The sequence below is a fragment of the Girardinichthys multiradiatus genome, chromosome 1 (assembly GCF_021462225.1).
Source record: "Girardinichthys multiradiatus isolate DD_20200921_A chromosome 1, DD_fGirMul_XY1, whole genome shotgun sequence".
Lineage (NCBI taxonomy): Eukaryota > Metazoa > Chordata > Actinopteri > Cyprinodontiformes > Goodeidae > Girardinichthys > Girardinichthys multiradiatus.
The window spans coordinates 44,104,639-44,118,413 of NC_061794.1; the positions used below are offsets into that span (position 1 = coordinate 44,104,639).

General features: G+C 41.3%; 1 protein-coding gene and 1 long non-coding RNA gene across 8 annotated transcripts in view; one reads left to right on the forward strand and one right to left on the reverse strand.

Moving 5' to 3' along the window:
* agap2 (ArfGAP with GTPase domain, ankyrin repeat and PH domain 2) overlaps positions 1 to 13,775 on the reverse strand; it is a 49,062-nt gene that overhangs the window by 5,324 nt on the left and 29,963 nt on the right. For 2 of the 5 annotated variants that reach the window (XM_047369117.1, XM_047369095.1), the window contains 11 exons: positions 13,557 to 13,675; positions 11,087 to 11,236; positions 10,893 to 10,970; positions 10,523 to 10,627; positions 9,256 to 9,436; positions 6,972 to 7,097; positions 6,734 to 6,868; positions 6,434 to 6,493; positions 6,075 to 6,226; positions 1,323 to 1,413; positions 982 to 1,204 (listed from right to left, as the gene is read on the reverse strand). In XM_047369117.1, the coding sequence (XP_047225073.1) occupies positions 982 to 1,204; positions 1,323 to 1,413; positions 6,075 to 6,226; positions 6,434 to 6,493; positions 6,734 to 6,868; positions 6,972 to 7,097; positions 9,256 to 9,436; positions 10,523 to 10,627; positions 10,893 to 10,970; positions 11,087 to 11,236; positions 13,557 to 13,675 (1,420 nt within the window). The remainder of the gene's footprint in view (positions 1 to 981; positions 1,205 to 1,322; positions 1,414 to 6,074; positions 6,227 to 6,433; positions 6,494 to 6,733; positions 6,869 to 6,971; positions 7,098 to 9,255; positions 9,437 to 10,522; positions 10,628 to 10,892; positions 10,971 to 11,086; positions 11,237 to 13,556; positions 13,676 to 13,775) is intronic. The other 3 variants (XM_047369124.1, XM_047369102.1, XM_047369111.1) reach the window with 2 other exon arrangements.
* On the forward strand, positions 1,480 to 5,627 carry LOC124870447. 3 transcript variants are annotated; one of them, XR_007038777.1, is made up of 7 exons: positions 1,480 to 1,915; positions 2,419 to 2,693; positions 3,913 to 3,967; positions 4,055 to 4,547; positions 4,657 to 4,721; positions 4,910 to 4,988; positions 5,405 to 5,627. It is a non-coding gene; the product is annotated as an uncharacterized LOC124870447 (long non-coding RNA). The 3 variants fall into 3 exon arrangements; XR_007038780.1 differs by lacking the exon at positions 1,480 to 1,915 and having other exon boundaries at positions 2,174 to 2,693; positions 4,055 to 4,317; positions 4,395 to 4,547; XR_007038778.1 differs by lacking the exon at positions 1,480 to 1,915 and having other exon boundaries at positions 2,222 to 2,693; positions 4,055 to 4,270; positions 4,395 to 4,547.

Consider the following 13,775-nt stretch of genomic DNA (forward strand, 5'->3'; position numbering starts at 1 on the left):
GGGTACACCTGGGACAGGTGGCCAGCCCAACACAGGGCAACACAGAGACACCCAACCCTACACTCACTTACACCTGTCGCCCGGCATTTTTTATGGACCATTTAACCTGACAGTCATGTTTTTGGGCTGTGGGAGGAAGCCAGAGTACCTGGAGAGAACTCAGGCATGCAAACTCCGAGCAGAAAGAGCCTGGGCTGGGATTCGAACCCATAAACATTTGTAGAATTAATGTCTGCAGACAACTGACATCATAATAAAACAGCCTCAGACTTATTTATTTAAGTTAATAAAAATAAACATAAAAATTTACTTTACAATTTCAAAAACAACAATGGTCAAAGTCCATCATACTTGCTTTATTGGTTTTCAGATTAAACTTGCCGATTATTTGTGGCTAGTTATTGCAGCATCAGTTAAAAATAAAAGACCGTTTCTACAAAGTTAGGAGTGTGAAATTGTCTAAAATGTCTTGGTATGCTTCTGAAAAACCCCAGACTATATTTCCCTCTGCACCAAACATTTGACACAATGCTCTGAGGCAAGAGGTATTCTCCTAGAAACTACCATACGGGTTTTGCATTTCACTTGGTGGGGTAAGGCTTGGGTGCAGCGGGTTGCACATGAAACCCGTTTCATTAAACTCACTGCGTACTGTTCTTGAGCTAATCTGAAGGCCACATGAAGCCATACGCTGACCCTGCACTGTGACTTTCCGTGGCTCAGTTACGACTGTGTTTCCAGTTACTTCCGCTCTGCTACAACAGCAGCAGCAGAAATGCGGTGGAATATTTAGTTAGAAGAAAATTTAGCAACTGGACCCAACCCATTCAGAAATCAATCTGGGTCAGGAAAAGCAGAATGGAGTTTCTTTAGTACCCACACTAAATACACGTAACCATTTACTACTAAAAGATTTATTTATCAAACTGAAACACTAAATCACTTTAGTTAATAATGAAGTGTTGGTTAGGTTTAACCCACCGCGTTGCGTTGGGTGTGGGTTTGGTTCGGCCCTGGGTGCAGCTCTCCCACACGCTGTTGGCCGTGTGGTTTCCAATGGCAGCCAAAACCTGCGTGAGCTCCCCCGGCCAGTCGTCCAGGTCCAAAGAGCGAACGCGAGACAGATGAGTTCCCAGGTTCCGATGGATCCCAGAGCACTCGATGCAGATGAGGGCCCCCAAATTTAAACTGGCCCAGGTGGGATCTGCCAGGCAATGAGAGGTGAGTCTGGTTGCAGCCCAGGAGAAGTAAAATAACCAGGAAGGTATGCAGGCTATGGATGGTAAATCTGGATTTTTGTGCACAGTAAAACCTGAACTTACTTAATGCTTCACAGTCCACACACAGATTGTTGCCTTTGGTGTTTCGGATGGCCTGCAGTGCCACAGCCTCGCTCTGACTGCTCCTCCGTGCCTGCCCACAGAAAGTATTAATCATTTATATCACACAAGAACATATCTCCTGTTATACACATAACTGGGTAATTTTTTCTTGTTTGCTACAAAAAGGCATTTAAGATCCCCAACTTTTCCACAAAAAACACTGGAGCAAAGTTCTTTAAGATCCTGCAAAGCGCCAAGTTCTTTGGAGTATGCATGCACACTGTTTTTCTTTCCCATGAAAAGTACTCCTGGTCAGGTGCTTCTGTGTTTAGTTGTGTCTCTGTCCTAGAATGAGCTGATGCTTCTGTGCCTCTGTGTATATCTAATCTCCCTGCTTTTCTTTTCTATAGAAGGTACTCATGCTTCAATGTTTTGCTGTGTATGCTCTGTCCTCTCAATCACCCGACCTGTCGTGGCAGATGGTCGCTCATACTGAATTGAACTCTGCTGGAGGTTCCTGTTGAAAGGGAGTGCTCCCTCTCCATGGTTGCTACAAGCTTTCTCAGATTGCAGCAGTCAGGTACTCAATGAAGGTGAGTGGGCTTGGCACTATATGACACTATGTGATTACCCACGAAACATTGGACGTCTGATGGACGTGCAGATCAGGTCTATAATGTCTGTCTGGCCAAGACCAATTCTGGACGTCTCCGTGACGTGCAGACAAGGTCTGCAATTTGGCCGCCTAACGATGACCCCTCTTGTACGTCAATAGGCAGTTAAATGTTTGAACGTCAGACTTTTGGAGGTCATACAGAAGACATCCCAGACAGGGACAGATTTATTATTACATAACATGAATAATTACGAAAATAAATTATTTCAATGTAAACATAATTGAATTATTTATTTATTTATCGACTGTTATTTTTTAATACATTTTATCACATTTTCTTAACTGTTTTATTGTTATTCAATTAATACAGTTAAAATCAATTCAAGATAATTTCTACTGTGGCTGACTCTGCATGGTTATACACTCATGTACAGTAGGTGGCGATATGTACCGATGAAGTTGTTTGCTTTCCGTCATTAGTTAAAAGACGAAGAAGAAGAATTGCATTCAATTCGCGGACTTTGGAGCCACAGCGTTGTAATTTGGACCACTAAACGCCACTCTGATTGGCTCAGGCAGCACGTGATCACGACCCAACCAATCAAGGGCGGCCTTGCTGAGCAGCCCGGCTGCAAAACAAAGGAATAAATAGAAGCTCGCTTCATTTAAAACCTTCTGCTATTCGGTGTTCATGTCTGCTTGAGCTGAAGAAACTGGCCGCGCTCGAATCACTGCAATCCACTCAAAAGTTGAAGGTAAGTGTGATTCTGCTTAGATTGTGTTTCAGGTGTTAACTTTGTTGTCTTAAACTACCAAACCTTGCTGGCTGTATTAGCTTGCACCTCTTCAGCTAACGTTAGCTTAAACGGCTGTTTACATCGTCTCTTCTATTTTCTTGTATTTCTAGTGGTAGATCAGAATCAGAAAAGCTTTATTGCCAAGTACGTTTTTGGACATACAAGGAATTTGTTTTGGCGTAGTCGGTGCAATACAGTACAAATTAAACAGTATAAACATCTCTACAATATAATATAAATATATGTGCACAGTTTTAAGTGAGTGAGAGTAAATATACAGGTCCTTCTCAAAATATTAGCATAAAGTTAATTATTTTCCATAATGTCATGATGAAAATTTAACATTCATATATTTTAGATTCATTGCACACTAACTGAAATATTTCAGGTCTTTTATTGTCCCAATATGGATGATGTTAAGGCAGGTACCAGTTTAGAAAATTATTTATTCAAACTTTTCAGTACGCGGCAAGTCAAGGGAAGTTTATTTATATAGCACATTCCAGCAACATGACAAATCGAAGTGCTTTGCAAGAAACATAAAGTACATTGCAGTAGCATGATCAAGTAAAACAAAGGAAAGTGGAGAAAAGTTGTGCTACAAGCTAAAAACAATGAATGCACTCGATGCTTTAAGGGGAGGAGGCGACTCATTTGTTTATATCTAAAGAATTGGGGTTTTAACCTGTATTTAAAAGAACTCTGTGATTCAGAATTTTTGCAGTTTTCAAAACGTTTGTTCCAGATTAGTGGAGAATAAGAACTGAATACTGCTTTCCCATGTTTTGTTTCGATTCTGGGGATGCAGAGTAGACTTGAACCAGATGAGTGATCTGGCAGGTTGATACTACAACAAATCTTTAATGTATTTTTCTTGCTAAGCAATTCAGGGACTTATAATCTAACCAAAGTATTTTAGAGAATAATGAAAGAGGGCGGTTGCTTATTGCTATATTGCTATATTTTCATTGTCTAGTGGAAGACACATCAGGCCTTGTCCACACATTTCAACCACTTGGATCAGGCCTTTGAGGAGACAAAGAAACATGCCTAATGACCTCATTTTAACTACCGTACGTTCAAATGAAGTTCAGCACCAGTCCACATTTTTTTTTAATGTTTAGACAAACCTAATTTTTAGTTATGCATTTTTAAATCAGTCTTGTCTTTTTGTCAGGTGTTTTCATTCTGGATGTGGAATTTGGTATCCTACCCATAACCACCTTAATAAGGTAAGTGTTGTGACCTCATCCTCCTTTGCACATTGCTTAGTCCTATAAACAATGACTAGATTAACGTAGATTCACATCTGCTTACAGATGACTTTGAGAATGAGAGCATGGCGAAAAGGCAAAAGGGACCTCGATCTACATCATTATTCTGACGGCGAGGATGATCATCGAGACATTGAAAATAATTGCCACAGTGTCCCTGGGAGTCAGAGTAGTAGTTGTAGCAGTAACAACGTGTCTGAGACCACACATAGCTTTATCAGTGACAGTGTTATTGGACAGACACAGCGATGACGCCACCAGGTCCAGAAAAATACAGATGCTGATTACAAAAACGATTAACCAGCTGGGTAGCCTGGTTAATTATTATGGCTATCGCTACATTAGGTAGCAATAGCCATAATAATTAACAGCCGTTTTATTTCAGTGTTCCAGAAAAAGGTGTTAAACTTGCTGATGGAACTTGGCAATCGGCATAAATGAGCACAACCCATCTCTTCAGCCGTACACGTTGAGAGAATGGTGACCATCGAGGATTTAGAGAGAGGAGGAATGTGACCCAAAAGCCTTTGATGCCTTGGTAAGTTTTAGAAGTCTGGAATAAATAAATAGCCCATAGCATAACAAAGTACTCACACACTGTTAGGTTCTCTTGGGAGTGTCATTTACCTGTGCACTTATTCCAACAGGTGCTGCAAATTGCCAGAATCGGAGGAAAGAACACAAAGAACTGTGTCCACAAAGTTCTTGATAGGTATGCTATGCCTCTACACACAATCCTCACAATTCCCTCCAACCGACTAACCATTAGCAAGCCCCTCCCCTCCACCACAACATTCTGTGCACTTTAGTCCCATTTCTCCCATAATAGAAGTTTTCTGACATGTATAATATTATCCTTCATATATTCATATTGATTTATAATTTTGGTTTATTCTTCAGGCTCTTCACCAATTCAATATGAAGGGGAAACAAGGCAAGAGATCTTTGGAGAAGACAAAGGTTTATGGAGCAATAAAAGGTAAGCTGATGTGTTTGCAAACTTTGTAAGTGTTTGAATTGTGCTGGGATTAATTCTAAATGTGTTTTTTAAACTGAAGGTGTGAAAAGTGGTTCAAAATGTACAAGTATTTAAAATTATGCAAATGTGCTAATGTTTACCTTTCGAAGTTTTTTTTCTTTCTGTTATTTAATGTGTCTTAATTATGTCTGTGCAATCCATGTATGTCTTTAGAGCCTCAACAACAGTGTCGTTATGGTGACACGACTAAAGATTCTTAATTGGCAAAACCTAAAATATAAAAGCCAACTGTCATCACAACATTTGCAGAGATGGTTTTGTATTTATCCAGTATTGCTAGGGGAGGCAACAGCAACATTTTTGTGCATTCCAGATTACCTTTTGCATATTACTAATTTGTATTTCTACAAATGCAGATGGAATCATGACTAGTGATGAAGCAGCCACAGAAGACTTCATAAGAATACATGCTGCAGATCATCTCAAACATGTACTGCAAAGAAGTGGAGGACACAAAACCATCACTCAGGACTGATTAGGGCTGTGGAATTTTATATTTTTATTGGATATACTTTTTTGTTTGTAAAAACGGTGTTAATATGAAACTTATTCATCTGTGAGTCCAATTAAAAAAAAGTTGCAAAGGGATGTTCTGTTTTAGCAGGTGTTTCCAGTTATCTGCCGATGGGATAATTGAATAAAGCTATGGGTGGAATGTGGTTAGGAACAGCATGGAAGGAGCATCGCACCGTCTGAAATGAGTTCAAATTTCATGTAGAAAAAACGTATACAGCGATCACATTTGCACTACAATTGGCGGTGCTGAGGACGTCAAAAACTAGACGTCCGGGGAAAAGACGCCGTCTGCACTTTCATGAGACCCAAATTAGAGGTGCAAAAATGACTTGGAAATTACGTTGTTTCGACATCTGCGCAGGGGGCAGAATTCTGACCAAACTGGAAACTATATAATTGGAAGTGAATTGGACCTTTTTGTGTGATACAGTTCCTTGAGACTATAACTGACTGGTTTATAAGTTTCCATTGATTTTACGATCTGTAAATCTGTCTGGAAAGGGATTTTACCTTATTTCTGCCGCTCTCACAGGACTGCAGGCTTGCCAGGATCTGGCTCTCTATAGCTGTCACCCATGAGTCCCTCTCTTCCAGGCTTGGAGCCTCAAAGTGCCATGTTTGGCCAGTGAAGGAAACTATAATAAAGTCTGCATTCTCTTCCTCTGCAAGTAAAAGAAGTAAGATTTATATTACTATTCATATTTATAGTGGGATAATCTGTTGAGCATTTTCAGAAACACAAACAGCACAAAGCATAAGATTGACAGATGAAGAAAGAAACACGTTGGGGTTATTTGGATGAAAACTGGTCCAATGAACACATGCTTTGGATGGATAAAATGGCATGAATCGGCATCCTCATGTGTTACCTGTCTTATTTATGTTTCTCAAGCTACCAAAGCTCTTTAATTTCCACATTTTGCGTTTGGCTGCAGAGCGAGACCGCACAGGAAAAGGGAAAAAGAGAAACAGAGACGGACAGTAAGCTGTCAAGAAATCTTTAAAGAATAACAGCTATTTGATCATCCATTTTTAGACTGCAGAGACAGACAGCAACTCCAGGCTCTAGGAATGAGTTGTTGGTAGTAAAACAATAGCCTCTACAGAGAGCACTCAAGCAGAAAATTCCCCCAAATGTTTGGATAACTTCCCAATAAAAGCAGCATTACCCTCAGCTTGGCCAACAGCGGCATCGCCTTTCTGATTCATGCTCTTCTTCCTCCTGTTCTTCTTCCTGTCGCTCATTGGAGATGCTTGGCCGGGATCTTTTCCGGCAAATGTACCGGCAGTCACTTCAAGGCCATCTAACAATTGGAAAAAAAAAAAAAAAAAGTAATCAAGAACACAGGAAACTATTGTTGTGATGGTAGCAAAGGTTTGAGGTTTAATTTCACGTGGTCCACTTGCCAACACTTTGTGCTTTAGCAGACAGTGATGAAGGGCAGCGTTGAAGTCCTCTCTCGCCACCTTGAGGAGACAAAGCACCGGGCCGGTCGTCAGCAACAGATAGCGTGGAAGGACACAGCTGAGGAACTGACAACCAGAGACAAAATGAAGGGTTAATATACTGCAGATCTTCTGTTTATCAGGTTCATTAACCAACTGTTTCGCGATGAGTAAGACGAGTAGGAATAACACATTTCCCATAGAAAGTACTCCTGGCTTGGTACTTAGGAGTTTATCTGTTTAAGTATTTGACAGTCACAGAGCAATTCCTGCCAATGGATGTGTGTGTTCTTAGTTTTTCTTTCCCACAAAAAATGTTCCTGGCTCAGTGTTCCTGAGTGTAGCTGTTTCTTTCCTGGTATGTAATCACTGTTGGAGTTATTGCTGCCATTAACTTTATAGATTCTTTGTTTTTCAGAGAAACATAGAAAGTTTCCATAGGCTACAGTAAATACATTTGTGTTTAGGTGAGCTTCTTATCTTAATCACACATAAAGTAATGGCTGCCATTAACTTAGAATGTTTTGGTTTTTTTCTCCCATAGAAAGTACCACTGGCTCAGTACTTCTGAGTTTAGCTGTTTCCTTCCAGGACAGAATCACAGAACTTTTCCTGTAATAAACTCTATATACAGGGTTTGGACAATGAAACTGAAACACCTGTCATTTTAGTGTGGGAGGTTTCATGGCTAAATTGGACCAGCCTGGTAGCCAGTCTTCATTGATTGTACATTGCACCAGTAAGAGCAGAGTGTGAAGGTTCAATTAGCAGGGTAAGAGCACAGTTTTACTCAAAATATTGAAATGCACACAACATTATGGGTGACATACCAGAGTTCAAAAGAGGACAAATTGTTGGTGCACGTCTTGCTGGCGCATCTGTGACCAAGACAGCAAGTCTTTGTGATGTATCAAGAGCCACGGTATCCAGGGTAATGTCAGCATACCACCAAGAAGGACGAACCACATCCAACAGGATTAACTGTGGACGCAAGAGGAAGCTGTCTGAAAGGGATGTTCTGGTGCTAACCCGGATTGTATCCAAAAAACATGAAACCACGGCTGCCCAAATCACGGCAGAATTAAATGTGCACCTCAACTCTCCTGTTTCCACCAGAACTGTCCGTCTGGAGCTCCACAGGGTCAATATACACGGCCGGGCTGCTATAGCCAAACCTTTGGTCACTCATGCCAATGCCAAACGTCGGTTTCAATGGTGCAAGGAGTGCAGATCTTGGACTGTGGACAATGTGAAACATGTATTGTTCTCTGATGAGTCCACCTTTACTGTTTTCCCCACATCCAGGAGAGTTACGGTGTGGAGAAGCCCCAAAGAAGCGTACCACCCAGACTGTTGCATGCCCAGAGTGAAGCATGGGGGTGGATCAGTGATGATTCGGGCTGCCATATCATGGCATTCCCTTGGCCCAATACTTGTGCTAGATGGGCGTGTCACTGCCAAGGACTACCGAACCATTCTTGAGGACCATGTGCATCCAATGGTTCAAACATTGTATCCTGAAGGCGGTGCCGTGTATCAGGATGACAATGCACCAATACACACAGCAAGACTGGTGAAAGATTGGTTTGATGAACATGAAAGTGAAGTTGAACATCTCCCATGGCCTGCACAGTCACCAAATCTAAATATTATTGAGCCACTTTGAGGTGTTTTGAAGGAGCGAGTCAGGAAACGTTTTCCTCCACCAGTATCACGTAGTGACCTGGCCACTATCCTGCAAGAAGAATGGCTTAAAATCCCTCTGACCACTGTGCAGGACTTGTATATGTTATTCCCAAGACGAATTGACGCTGTATTGGCCGCAAAAGGAGGCCTTACACCATACTGATAAATTATTGTGGTCTAAAACCAGGTGTTTCAGTTTCATTGTCCAACCCCTGTAGACTGATTTATTTTCCATACAACATTTTTTAAGTTATATTTTCTTTATTCCTTTTAAGGAAAAAGTTAAGAAAAGAAACAAGGAGCTGATTTAAGGTAAAATGTAACATCTAAAAGGTAAAACTCCATAGGGTCTTCAGTCACAAAAGAGAATTTAATAAAATTCTGTTCTCAACAAAAACACAACTATTATGCTGAGTATAATTTTTAATTCTGGTTTATAAGCATCTGTTTAAAACGTAGGCCAATATGGGGAACTGATTCAGCATTTGCAATAAAGAAAACCTGCTGAGAGCCTCAATGACGAGTGAACTCAGTTTGCACGTGCAGGCATTAGGAGTACCTGTGCTGGTGCCATCAGCTGCTGCCGGGTCCTTGCTGAGCCCATTAACTCCAAGTAAAGCAGCTGGGGGCACAGGTGAGGGGCCGGCAGGTGCAACGGCTCTTGGAGGACGTTTCCCGGGAACTTTGACTGTCACACGGAGCAGGTCGATCTCCTTCCCATGAATATTCATTGTGTGGTCCTGAGATGGATGAGATGTTGCACATTTTTACATTTGAGAGACATGTTTAGGTTGTCTGAAATGGTGCATTTAACCCTCCTGAGGACCTGGACATATTTTGTGCTTCTATTTGCATTTTTGCTATTTCCATTCCAGTTGCATAACAACTGGTCAGGATCTGTAGTTTAGTTAAGTTTTAATTTTTTTTCTGCAAGTATCTCATATTCCTTTGAAACTAGTAAGAACATGACTTCCAAACTTTTTACCATAGGTCAAAATCGTCAAGTCAAAAGAACTCGCGGGCCACCAACTGTATTTTTTGTTTTACTATTAAAAATGCAAAAAATTGTAAATCTGCACGGTGGCGCAGTTGGTTGCACTGTTGCTTTACAGCAAGAAGGTCCTGGGTTTGACTCCTGGCCGGGGGTCTTTCTGCATGGAGTTTGCATGTTCTCCCTGTGCATGTGTGGGTTCTCACTGGGTACTCCGGCTTCCTCCCACAGTCCAAAGACATGACCAGTTAGGTTAATTGGTCTCTCTAAATTGGCCTTAGGGTGTGGTTGTTTGTTCTGTATGTCTCTGTGTTGCCCTGCGATGGACTGACTCTGCTTCAGGTAAACACCCCACAATCCTGCGATGCATCTTTATCACTTTCACATGGCTTAACAAATACCACATGACCAACCGCCGTTATTTTCCAGACTGAGTAGAAACCCTGAAGATCTGTTTTAGAAATTGTCCAGGAACTGAAACTCTACAGTTGCTCAGATAAATATATAAACACACAGTATCCTAGATTTCTGTTTATAGCATTTCATTCAACAAATAGGTCCGAAGCTGCTTATTTAAATGGTTTTCTTTATCAATAGAGAAGAAGCTTTTTTTAGGCAGAAACCCTTCTAGCCCTGTGGTATGAGATCCATCAGTGTTGTGTTTGAAATGAGAAGAGCTTGTTTTAGTGGAGCAGCAGAAGAGGAACCTGGAGCTGGACAAACGGAAATGAGAACGTGTCCTCTAACGTGTCGTTACTCCTGTAAATCTGCAGATAAGCTCTCTCTGGGGCTGTTCTTTATGGCTGTATCGATCAGTCCGGGCTGTTTTTCTTACACTGTTGCTGGAGTGATAATACAGCGTGCCACTGTTGGACAGGGTGACATATTTCTTTTTCCACTCCTTGTTCAGAGAATTGCCACTCCTCTTGAACAGGATGCCCTGAGAAAAACAAGACATTAGCAGTTTTAACATGAGACAAATTTAGAGAGAGAACAACAATTCCTTCAAAGCGCTGCAGCTCAGAGCTTCTATATTAATAGAACACCCTGAAGAAGGTTAGAGAAGATGAAACAAAAAGCTGCTGTTTAGACAGACAAATTATCCATTATTGTTCCCTTCTCCTTTCTGAAAAAGTGAACCAGCAGATAATGTTTAGCAGCAGCTTCTCTGAGTTCTGTATTTTTGTTTGTAAAGAAACACAAACCTGTTTGAGGGGGACGCCCCCCCGCACGCCACTCTGGTCCCCCTTCGAATCACCTGGTTTTTTGTCCGTGTCCCGGTTCTGCAACAAACCCAATAAAACATGATTTTTATCCCAACAGAGACAGTCAGGGAAAGCTGGATGGCATGGAAATGAGAGTGAAATGACAGGAGACCAAACCTCCAGGGAGGACTGACCTTAAACAGGGAGGGTCGTCTAGGTATGCCCTTCAGACGCGAGCTGCCCCCCTCCATCTGAGCGGTCCTCAGATCTCTGTGACCCACCACGGGGGTGGAGGGGAGGGAGCAGGCGTAACCGCTACTAGGGCCATTACTGGCCTGAGAAGACTGGTTTGGGGGGAGGGGATCAGGAGGTCAGGGGGTTAAGATGGGAATGGAGATGACAGGAAGGAGATGGAGAGAGGGAGGATGAGTTTGCGACTGCTGTGATGGAGGAAGTGGTAAAACGTGCCTGAGATGGTGTAAAATTTGACTTTGCTTCCCTTTTATTCAAAATCTACGATTCAATAACCAATATTGATCAGATCCACCTTAATATAATTGTATTCTACAGATCTGACTTCATTGCAAAAATGGGCAGCAGAACAACAAAAGGTCCTGGCAGTAACAGAAACGTTGCGTTTTGCAAACTTTGCAGCTTAAGTTGTTGTACTGAAAATAAATTGTTAATATTTAGAATGAGACAGCAGAGTGAGGAATGCATTATATTATTTAAAAGACCTCAATTAGCTTTGTATTCTATGTATGCAAGGTTTTCCTGGTCAGCTAATTTAATAAAAATCAAAGCTTAAACAAAGCTGTTAAAGAGTCCAGCAGAAATCATTTGATTAATCTAATTAGCAAACCAACTGGAATAAACGAGCAGCAAATGAGCTGAAATCATTGCCTCCTTCACTAAGCTGCCATTGTCACTTAGCTTCAAAATGGCCTCACATCACTGCTTAGAATATAACAGCTAAAAGAAAAGGTTTCTGGATCATCAAGAACATTGAAGTTCTGTTTCATTTAAGAAGGCTCAGGATTTACACAAGTGTTCAGGAAGCACCTGAACCATCTCCTACTGAATATCATGTCGCCACCAGCGCAGAGCTGGCACAAACATTGCAACAGGCTCATTTGCATGCAGAGAAAGCCACTTTGGTTCAAGAAAAGCATCAAGGGCACAATGTAATTTTGAGGTTGGACAGCAGAAGACTGGTGCAAAGTAGTTTTCTCTGATTAAACCTCCTCTGGATTGTTTTGAACACCTTAGGAAGAAAAGATGAGGGCTACCATGAGTCCTGTGCAGTGATAACAGTGAAGCATCTCATCCAGTGGACTGGACTTGGATACAGAGTGGGATCAAAATGTCCTGCAAGATCATCTTCCAAAAATACAAGAGCAATATGGTGATCTGTGGATTTTTTTACATGAACTTTAAAACTTCTGGAGCTGTGGTCAGCAAACTCCACAGACCTTAACCCCACTGAGAAGCTGAGGTATGTTCTCTGAAAGTCCTCTGAAAGCTGGAGGAGAAACAGAAGCCAACAAAAACTGGGATCTCCGAGCGCTCAGAAGATAAGAATGGATCATCTCTCAGACATGGCCATCAGCAGAGATTTGGTCCAGACGTTCAGAGTAAAGTACAAAAGGTTATGAAGAAGAATGGTAAAAACTGGAAAATATCTTCTCTACAAATTTGATTGATGTGATGAAATACCTTTGAATTAGATTTTTGTATTTCTTAGTATATAATATACAAGCAATCACAAAAATAACTAAGAACAGCACCTACAGCACTACTGGTCTTATTCGGGTAAGGCTGTTTTTCATGATTCATCAATAAAAAAAGAGAAAGACCAAAAATGGCATCCATGTTTCAAGGCCAAAACCAAAACATAAATGCTGACCTCACACATCTTTCCCCAAAAACATCTTGATGATCCCCAAAATGTTTAAAAAAACATTATTTGGGCTGACAAGAAAAAAAGTGGGGCTTTTATAAGGCTTTTATACATCTGGCATTGAACTACCAATACACTCAAAGATGGGGGTGGTAGTGTCATGGTGTGGGGCTGTTTTGCTGCTTCAGGACATAGACAGCTTGTAAATGGATGGATCCACAAAGTCTGCTTTCTATCAGGAACTCCTAAACAAGGATGTAACCTTAAACTCAAGAACACTGGGATTATGCAGGGTGACAATGATCCAAAGCCTACCAGCAAGTCCAAATAAAAATTATACAATGGTCTAGTCAAAGTCTAGCCTAACGTTTGATTGAGATTCTGTGACATGACCTTTAACAGACCATACACGATGAACAAACCTCCAACGTGGCTTATTTAAGGCAATCTTGCAAAGAAGAGTGGGCCAAAATTCCTCCACAGTGATGAAAAACGTCAGGTTTTAGGTCCAATAGCTTTTTGACATAGGACCAAGTTGGTTGGGTAAGCTTCTTTACCCTTGATAAATCAAATCATCATTTGAAAACTGCTTTTTGTATTTATTTGAGGTTTTATTGGTATTTACATTAATATGGGGAGAAGAAATATGCAAGGGAGTATATACTTTTTACCACCACTCTAAATGCTCAGATCCTGTGGTCAGGTGATGTAATGGGATGAGACTAATGTTAGAAACCACTCTGTAACTGTGGGGGATGTGGTACCTGTCCAGGCAACGACGCTGATCCAGGTGTGGAGCCTCCAGAGTGACTCGGAGAGTTGGGCAGAGATTTACAGGCCAGCAGTGCTGCCTGTTTCTTTTGTGCTACAATCTTCTGGGCAGCTGAAAACCACACAGAGCTCCAAATGAACTGTTTCATCATCAACATCAAGTCTCAGGTTTCTTTATAACATATTTAGAGGGGCTTTATCCACCCAATGAA